Below are 10,549 nucleotides of genomic sequence, written 5' to 3' on the forward strand. Positions count from 1 at the left end.
TTAAATGTGGACTATAAAAGGTATTTTCTATTTACACTCTGAAACCTCTTAACTGTATTTAGTTTTAAGAGGAGGATTTCTTACTTAAAAAAATTCAACACAAAGCATTTTGAAACCCATATGTCAGCTTAGACTCTGGTATTAACAGATGGTGATAATTCCCTTAGACTCCTCAAAAATTAATAAAACATCATGTAACAAGTCATTTCAAGGTCTCTGTAAATCCAGGCGGACACTGCATCACTGAAAGAAGGGAACCAGGTTGCTCAAAGCCCCATGTAACCTGGCCTTGAAAGTAGAAAAAATACTACTAATAAGGGAAATCATTACAACTGTGAGCTCTGAGAATAATAGGCTTTGGGTTTTACTAAATACCTGTAACTATCAACAGCTTCACTGAAGAACCGTCCATTTTGAAGACTGTATCAGCTCCTATTCAATGAGCACTGTTTGAAATGTCAAACACTGTACTGTATCAATTGTGAAAGACTGACTACCTCTCAGTGACAGCCTACACATTGTTCCAGTTACAATGTGTTTATTATTGCACATTATAAGTTACTTTGAATAAATGAATTTTTTTCTGTTCATGAAACAAGGAACTATAAAAATTTTGTTACACAATCATCTTTGCTTAATATATTACAGTTGCATACAGTTATATGTACATAAAGTGCTATTGAACATTTAATCTATAAATATTACACTACATATAAAGTCATGAATCTATTACTTCCAACAAACTCACTGCAGAACTTCAACAGCTTTGGCTCTGTATTGAATTTTAAAATTTTTCCCTTCTAATATCAAGCATCTACAACTTTGAAGACTACGGTAATAGCTTTTTTAGTTTAATTTCAATTCACACTACTTTGTTGAAGGCAGTAATATTTATAGTATATGTAAAGAGCCACTAAGTTTCATTAACTCAGTATTAAGCCACTAACTTTATACTTTTTCATTAGAATATCAAATGTAGTTACATTTTATACTTCTGACATCCAAGAAAGAAAGCTTACCTACAACCATAGCTGTGATTTTCACTACTGACACACACTCTTGGGTTTGTGCGTTTCATCCAAGACTATCCATTAACAAGCAGGCACAATGGATGAAAAGCAAACGCTGCTGTGGCTCACTGAGGTCTGTTTTCTTCCTGGCTGCATGTGGTGTAAATTGTCCTTTGCTGGGTTAGGCTTAGCAACACTGACTGGGTTATTTGTGGTAGATATTGCAGCTCATACTGTGAGATGAGGACAAGGATTGCTATAATTAAAAGGCTTCCCAGACTCCACCTCCCACTTTTTGAAAAGGAAGCACTATTATCTGCACAAGGAGAACAAAGATCTAAATGTGAGAATGATTAAGGGACTGGAACATCTCACGTACAAAGAAAAGGCTGAAGCGAGATGCGATTGTTTAGCCTTAAGAAGAGAAGGTTTGAAGTGATCTTATAAATGTGTATGTGTATTTGGGGGGGAGGGTTGGGAAGGGGTTGAGTGGGCAGGGAGTAGACACAAGGGAGCCAGACTCTTCTCAGTGGTTCATACAACAAGCCTAGGACAGTATGACAAAGTTTCTTTTCAGGTGGACTCAATTCACTTCAGCCTTGGATAGTAGACGCAACTCGAACAGGGTCTTCTTGAAGTCTATTTCTGAATTCACATAATGCTCTCCTAAGATGCAATGGAGGCTACAACATTTCCATGAGGAACAGAGTGGATGAGAAAGTCTTTCAAATCACCGAATAAGCTGCACTGCATATAACAAAACAAACAAAACCCAGAAGACTTCTGCAGGTGCTTTGGAGATATATACGCCATAGTTGAAGACACAGAAGCAGCAGCAAAAAAGATTTTTGGAACACCAGAGACTAAAACATGGGCAGAGGCTACATAAATCTCTTTAGGGGAAACAAAGGTAGAAGAAGTAGCTCCCACCTCCTAAGCATCTTGCTTGGAAGACCTTATTCAATCCAATGCACTCTTACACAATTGTTTCCTTAAGTTTCAGCTATTCAATGTATGAATATTAACAGTTGAGAAGCCATCAGTCACAGATATGACTCACAAACACTGCACACCTTGCCATTTACAAAAACAGATACTGTATTTCACTGGAGTAACAGAAGGAAAACAGGGGATGCTGAGCCATGAAAGTATAACACATTTAGTAAGGTTCTCTAACTCTTTCTTTTTTGCAATAGGTTCCTTTGTGAGTCTAAGGATGTTTCCAAATTCATATTTTCTAAATATCCAAACTAGTTTCTTTTTACAAAACAAGAAGGAAAAAAACCTGTTACAGTGGTTCTTAAAGCAGGCAATCAAAATTCAATAAAAGTTAGAAAACCTCTATAAATGAGTATATGTCACATAATATGAAGACTTATAAAGAAAAAAAAAAGTGAGATAATAAAATTTCTTACAATGCCACATTGCTGCTATTGGAGTTAGTTTAGAAGGATCTACTCAGAGAATCACTATTTCCATCCTTCTGTCTACACTGTCCCAGTATGACAAAAGCCATGAGGTACCAGAAAGCATGATATGAATAACAGTTTCACTGTTAAGTGAATATTTTGCCCTATCTCACTTCCAGCTTATTCCAAAACCTAACACCTATTCTGCATAGTTAAGAAAGGTTTTCAAGTGTAAACAAAAGGGCAGTGAAAGAAACGTAATTTTCCAAAGATGGAAGTCAAGCATTTGTAAGCTGTTGAGCAGCATAAGCAGTATTCACATTTATGCAAGCTTTCACAGAATTGCTGCATTGGAACAATTTCAGTGATGCAACTAAATCTTAAATTAAAGCAGGGTAGTCATACAACAGGGTTGCATTAAACTAAATGAATTAACATTTGGTCTTACTGAGATTTATACCAGCAAACTACTTAGACTTACTTATTTACTGAAAATTATTATTTTCCATGTACATCAAAAGTAGAACAAATGTTAAACTATAAAAATTACCAGAATGCAATTTTAGTGGAGAGTCAGTAGGCTGATCAGAAGTTGAAGTGCTTCTCTACTGGAAATAACAGATAATCTTTCTCTTAGATATTAATATCATTAACAACCTTCTTAAATTGGAAGTTATGAAATTACAGTTCAAATAGGTGAAATCCATCTTAATTCTACTGTTGAAGTGGGTGTTCTATCATTAAGGAAGCAATATGTGACTCTCCACAAATAATCTGGTTTTTAGTTGTTCATTATCTTTATGCTGAATATCAAATATTGAATACTGTATCATTACTAGTACACCCAAGACAAATCCTTGAAAGACAGAAGTGAGAGGTAGATCATCAAATTCAAAAATGATGTTTCAGAAGATCTGCTGCCTCTGATTATAAAAGCAAGTTCTGAATTTGATTCCGACTTAAAGGAAATTTAAGGTTTCTGTCTATGCAAAAATTAATAAAACTACACAATGAGGTATTCCCATTAAAACAAGTGGTAACTGAGGATCAAATTTCACAAAAACACAAATGGAACTTCATCAACATAAACATACGCTACTACATCGACCCTTTGCCCACCAGGCATATTCAATATATCAGCTAATGAGGTAGCTGTAGTGATAATGTTTTGTGTAAAGTACGACAAAACACGGTAGTAATGGGAGAGCAACAAGTTGATCTGAAATGCTGGGTATACTGAGACAGGTTAAGATAAAAAATAAAAAAAGTGCAGAACCAAGTGATGAACAGGTGAGACTAAGAGGTTGATTTAAAATAGCTTGGATAGTTTATTAAGTTAACATTCTGTTAATACTGTGCACAGTATTTATCAGAACAGAAAAGACTCAGTTTTGGTACTAACCCAATCACAGATTTCATTCCACTTTCACTAAATTCAATATGGCATGATAGGTGAACAAACACTTCAGCAGGAATTCAGAGATGATTATGCAGGTTTTCAGTGCTGGTTTTTGGTTGGGGGTTTTTTTACGGATGTAATATAGACAGTGATTCATATATTTGAGAAATATGAGTGAAGACACTGAAAAGCATTAACATGAAAGAAAAAACTGCACCACAGCCTCCTATACCTCAGCCTCATCAATGTAATCAGCCATTCCCCTTGACTTCTGCCCTTTTGAGTGCTCACCTGAAGGCAGGGGCAGGGGGGACCATGAAGGAAAATATGGGAGAGAGAAAGATTAGTGTATAACTGAGTACACAGAGAAATGTTTAGTCCTGTAAAACACATGGCTTAAATGGGGAATCAGGTCATAATTTTGTAAAAATAGAATCATCATAGAGAAAGGTGATAACCCTTTGCTTGATGGAAAGGGATAAAACAAAGGTAGGGTCTCAGGAGGGAGTAGGGGGAAAGGCCAAAGATTTGAGGTGTTTTATTAATACCACTCTTCAAATTTTATTACTTCAGTGTGACAAAAATAATGAAAATGTTTCTAGGTATTCATCTCCTTTATATTCCATGGACTGAATCCTACAAAGACAAGAGAGAAGTAAAGACAAGTAAGATGTAAACATGAGAAGAAAATAGCTGTTCAGAGTTAAGCAGTAAGGAATGCTCAGTTATATGCTCATGATGACAGATTTTTAGAAGTTATTGCCTACAGAAATGTATCAACCTATTATACCAGAACCACAGCAAATTCCAAGCCACTTGCTGAGATAACACTAGTGCTTTATGACTGATACAAGGATTGAAAAAACTTGTCACCCATAAACACCTACTATCAAAGATTAGACAAAAAAAGCCAAAAGAAATCAGTTATAGTAAAATAATTGAGCATCCAGTTATTCAAAGATTTTATGTAACCAAAACTAAGTTTACCATGGAAGTATTAATAACAACAGCTACAGTGCTCTTACGTAGCTGCCCATGGAACGTTATGACAAACATTGGATACTGCTTTTTTCATATGGCTCTGGTAGCTTCTACAGTAATGTCCAGACACAGCCTAGTAGGATAGATGAACAGGATAGAAAGGGACCAGTGGGACAGACTGTAACAGGACTGCCACTTTCAGTTAAGTATTACCTAAACCAAAACTTAACACGTAAAACAAACAAACAAACAAAACCCAAAACAACCCAAAATCCCAACTTCAAACCTTCCTCAAACTTCACTTTTTTGAACAGTACCATCTATCAGCACAGAATTATACTCAAAAGGAGAAGGCTTTCACCAAGAAAATGGAACAAGATTCTCCAGCCTGCGAAGCTAGTTTCACAAGAAAAACAGAAGTCATATGATGGAGGCTACAGCTCAGGAGGCCCACGCTTTTTAGGAGTACAACAGCATCCAACAAACAAGTGATTCTTCCTCCCCAAATAAGAACTGAACTGTGCCATGGGGTGTTGCAGCAACAAAAACTTTAAATGGATTCAAAGAACTCAAATACCAAAAGCCAACTTTAGCTTAAGAAGACCCTCAACCAACATCCAAAGAAGTACCAAAAGAAAAAATTCTTTCTTAAATATGCCTCCCTTTACATTTTTCCTTATGACCATTACTACAGAAAACCTGTAGGGAGAGAAGGATCTCTCATATAATTCAACCCATTTGCTCTGAAGCTGCAAATGCCACTCCTACGAGTACACAATGTGACAGAGAACTAAAAAATGGCTTACCTCTTGTGATGGGTGACTAACACTGAAGTAGGATGGAGCAGCCAAGAAAATGAAAAGAGCTAGGCAGAAGCGTGGGCTGCAGTCAACAAGAACAGAAAAAGACTTTTTGAACTATGCCTGGTGTTTGACCTACTTATTATAAGCACTCTCTAGCCTGACAAAACATATATAAAAGCTTTCCAGATTGCACAAGGAGAACCCTGGTTAGCTACACCTGTATCAGATTGAAATCTGTTCAAATCTGCATCACATCATCTGTTCAAGATGCACAGGCAAAATGAACAGCATGTTTCAGCACCAGTCACAATTTTTTAGTGTCATTCAGCTTCCTGTTCACCTCTCTTATTGTGCACTGCCAGAGAATCAGCTCTACAAAACAAAACAAAAAATTCTAGGAAATTCAAACTGGAACAGAGAAAGGACGCTACAAGCTAAGAAACAATGCAACTCACAACAGTCATGATGAAAAATGGCCAAGCAAGAGTCAGTTCAAAATACACACTGAAGAAAAAATTCCCAAGACTGTTAAAATACTGGAAAAGCAGAGAATGAAGAAAGCAAGTCAGTAAAAATACTGGAAGGAAAGACCAGTCAAAGTATATTATAGAAAACTAATTAAAGCCATGTGTGAGAACTGTGCACTAGGAAATAAGATAAACAAAAGTAGACTTAAAGTAGAGGAATAACGGTGGACAGCTGACCCACTTCCACTTCCATATCACACTGCTGGAGCACATGGTGCAGAACTTTATTTTAAACATCAGTCTAGCAGAAACAAGCACATCTACCATGCAATGACAACATCCTTGACAGTACCCTAAGAAAACTAATGGAGCTATTCAAAGGAGAGAGGCCTGCTCATCAACAGAGGCACAGGACTGGTGCCAAAATATCCCTAAAGACAAATCACTTAGAGCAATTAAAGGATTACAAGTTTTTTTAAGAAAAGCCCTTTCTAGTTTTGTGCTTTGCAGTACACAAAGGTCAATGAACACACATCTCAGAGAGAGCATGCTGAACCTGGGAATTCATATTAAACCCATGGACCAAAATTAAAATAAACACTATTACAGAAGAATGCATGAGATGCAATGAGGTGCTCCCTCCTACCTCCAGAAAGGTAAAAAGAACACCGTATTCTAAAGAGTCATTGTAAAAAAGCCTTCAGCTCATAGATTCTTAAGATCTGAGCTTCACAGTACTAACACTAGCAGGTGTCTTTTTAAGGATAACTAAGTCATTCATCGGCATATAAGGGGCTGAACCCTTTCTCCATTATGTCTTTTACTGTAATGTTAAACAATGAAAAGTAACACAAGCAATACTAGATATTCTACCAAGTGATACTCCATTAAACAATTTCACCAATCTAAGAGAACTTCAAAACCAGTAAGTTTTGAGAAAACACTATGAAAAGCATCAAGAGAAGCAATTAATCCCATAAACAATGTAGGCATGCCCAAGAACAAAATACTGTCTGAGCTGAAAGTCCACTGTTAAAATTTGGCAAAACTGAAAATCCAATCAGATATTAGACTAGAAAAAGATTTTCAGCACTGCATAAAAAGCACCTCACAGATACAATAAATCACTGTGTACATCCACATCAGAAGGTATCACACGAAGTAAGTCTGAAATGCAGTAATAGAGACCTCAGTGTGTGGCCACCAAAACAAACATTTAAAGATAAAAACTGATCAAGAACAAACCCTAAAACGGCAACGTAACAGGAAAGAGGAGTGACCATCTCCATGACAAGGGCACACCAAAACAAAGTTTGTCTCAGACATTTACTGCTGTTTTTATGCAGATGCAGGAAGAATGAATAAACTTAAGCTTTACACAGAAGTCAGCAGGAGTCTCAGATAAGAAAATTTTAAAAGTATCTCAATCTTTAACTTCTGATTTTCTCCAATGACAAAACTCTCAGCTATGCAGAATTCTTATACTAAAAAGCTATCACCAAAATGGTTTATAGTTACCCAACATGGCATAGTGGTTATATTACTCTCAGAGACTTAACATATCAACTGACATATAAAACAGAGATCAACTCTTTATCACTCTTCACTTATTATCACACTTGCATCAAAGTCATTCAGAACTAGTAAAGACTGAAGAAAAACAAAACAACAAAAATACAAAAAAAAAAAATCGTTTTCTCTACCCTTACTCACCCCCCAAAGAATGCTCCTAAAACAGAAAACTGCATTTTATTTAAAGTTGCTATTCAAATCCTTAATACAGAATCAGATGTTTAGTAGTTTAGGGATATGCCATCAGCTTTACTTTGTATCTGCCATATTCACTATGTTTCACATGCGAGTAAATTAAGTTTCAAATCCACAAACATAAGTCTGAAACATTCACGGCCCTGAGAACAAAAAAATTAGTAGACACTATAGAACCTCTCTCTGCTTTGGGAATACTGACTGTTGTATATTAGAGTCCATCTGTTAAGTAATGACTGATCCACAATGCATCACTGCTGCAGCAGACTCACAAGCAGTTTCACATTCATACACATTTCCCTATGCTGAGAGAACTGTTAAATACTCTTGTGTTTATTATAAAATGTAAACACTGTTTTCAACAATAGGAACTAACTAGTAGGTGGATCTTATATGTAAGCACTGGATGTCCTCCACACAAATATCAAAACATATTCTAACCTCCCCACCAAAGACAAGCCAATGTTAGTACAGTTGCTGATGTACTAACAGCCAGAATTAAAATAAGCTTAAAGATCAGTAAAAAGAATGAAGGAAGAAAGAAAACCAGAAAGGGATTAAACATCTTTGTATCTGTCATGATCTATATAAAGCCAGTTAAGAAAATAACTGTATGTCATTTCCTTATTTTGAGTGCTACTTTTAAAGGAATGGGTAATAATCCAATGAAGTTATGATGACTTCCACCACACTTGCACAAAAAAAAATTAAAATTTACAAGTCACATTTCAAGCTGTCAAACAGCTTGTAGGAAGGAGTGGGAAATATACCAGATTACTGTTTTGACATATTCACAAAACTAACAGGGTTTTAACCCTGTGTGTTCAGATAAGCCATAAATATTAAAATGATCTGACCAAATCACGTCTTTCCCTGCATGCTGCAGCTTTTCCATTCAGTCTGTGCTAGGTCAAATGCAAATAACTGTCAAACAGAGGAACACATCTTTTTGAAGTGTTTGTAACAAAATATATTCTTTATATGACTTTGTATAAAATAACTGGAGGTTAGAAGCATTAAACTCATTTGAAACAAAAGCAGTTTCAATTAATTGTCATTCAGTTTTGAGCAGTCATTTTTCTATCCTATTTTATATGCAAAATTTGAGGGTATTTCATTGACTGAACTGCTTCAAAAGCTTTGCTGCAGAAAATTTTGCATTCAGGAACAGCACCAAATTGCACATAATTGAAAGTGATTCATTTTTAGATCCACTCGCTTGGCTTCTGTAGGTTCCTCAGGCTTTGGTGTAGGTAGCGCAAAAACATTAAGTCATACAGTCCTGCAGTAACTCTTTCACTCCATGAAGTGAGCAGATGACTCAGGAGATACATTTTAGCATCTTCTCCTTGTTTCAGCTATTTACCACTGGACAATACTATTTTGCAATGCACAGACCTTGAACAAAAGTAGTAACAACACTTCCTTTGCTGACAAGAATGTGTTTTGGAAAGCATGGCAAATTATTAAGACCTGAGCAAAACCTAATACAATACTGCAATACAACTAACACTTTATTACAGATTTAAAGAGTATTAAATCCTCCCAAAAATCTCGCTCCTCCCCCTTCCTCTACATAAAATGCTCAACTAGCTCTGATCTAACAGGGTTAAACCCTTCACATGTTTCAGTCATCCAAGAAAAAGATACCAGTTCAGGCTGGTTTTCTTAATGTTTTCCAATTAAAACCAGATACTACGTTCATGCCACTCTTCTTCCCGCGAGGAAGCCACTAGGTTAAAGGGCAGCGTCCATAACACGAAATTGCGAATTACTTAATCTCCTTATTTTTTACCATGTGAATTGCACACACTACACTTCTGCAGGAGGTGGCTGGGACGAGGCACTGGGAAGGGGAAGAGTGGCCTGTTTGTACTAGGTATGGTCCTGCGTGGAGTTTAGGGAGCGCTGAGGGGGCTTCTGTCACACGCAGGACGAGGAGACGAGCAAACCGCGGGATTAACGAGGAGAAAGAGAGGCAAAAGAGGAGTTTGGGAAGGAAGGATGGTTGGAGAAGGGCCGTGCGTGTAGGAGGGACACGGGGGCTGGGAGGATGCCGGTGCCTTTGGGGTGGCACATGGGCGGAGGGGCGCGGGGGCAGCCCCAGGAGGAGATGGGCTGCGCGGGCCGGTGCCCGCCGGGGCGTCACCGGGGCGGGGTGCCCGGCCGCTTACCAGGTTCAGCACCGTCTCCACGATGTCCCGGTTGCTGACCTCCCCGACCTGGATGAGTCCGATGAGGACGGCGAATTTCATCCGGATATTGCGGATCGGCACCGACGGGTTAATCATTCCCGCCGGGAGCACCACGGACCCGGAGCCCGACGCCCTCAGCTCCCCCATCACCGCGACGCCGCTGCCGCCGCCGCCTCCGCCGCCGCCTCCACCGCCGGCCCCGACGGAGATGAGTCCCGCGGGCTGCGGGTCCGGCCCCGACACCGGCTTCTCGCTCGCCATTTACCCCCCGCCGTTACCGGCACCTGCCGCTGCCGCCGCCGCCGCCTCCCCGCCCGGCCGGGCCGAGCCGCGCATCCACCGCAGTCGCACCCGGCGGGGCCGCAGGGAGCCGGCCCGAGGCGTAGGCACCGTCCCAGGAGCCGCTCCCCCGCTCCGCTATAATGAGGGATTATTATGGGCGCCGATGCTCCGTTAGCCGAGCGCTGCCCGGCCGTGGCCGCCTCCCCGCCGCGGGGCCGGGGACGCGGGCGCCGCCG

General features: G+C 39.1%; 1 protein-coding gene across 4 annotated transcripts in view; it reads right to left on the reverse strand.

Annotated features, from left to right (window-relative positions):
• NBEA (neurobeachin) overlaps positions 1 to 10,517 on the reverse strand; it is a 474,839-nt gene extending 464,322 nt beyond the window's left edge. For all 4 annotated transcript variants that reach the window (XM_027650993.1, XM_027650984.1, XM_027650977.1 and 1 more), the window contains exon 1: positions 10,011 to 10,517. In XM_027650993.1, coding sequence (XP_027506794.1) covers positions 10,011 to 10,292 — 282 coding nt within the window. In that variant the 5' untranslated portion in view covers positions 10,293 to 10,517. The remainder of the gene's footprint in view (positions 1 to 10,010) is intronic.
• Between the last annotated feature and the right edge of the window lie 32 nt (positions 10,518 to 10,549).

The sequence above is a fragment of the Corapipo altera genome, unplaced genomic scaffold, assembly GCF_003945725.1.
Source record: "Corapipo altera isolate COAL_440 unplaced genomic scaffold, ASM394572v1 0, whole genome shotgun sequence".
NCBI classification, from domain to species: Eukaryota; Metazoa; Chordata; class Aves; order Passeriformes; family Pipridae; genus Corapipo; species Corapipo altera.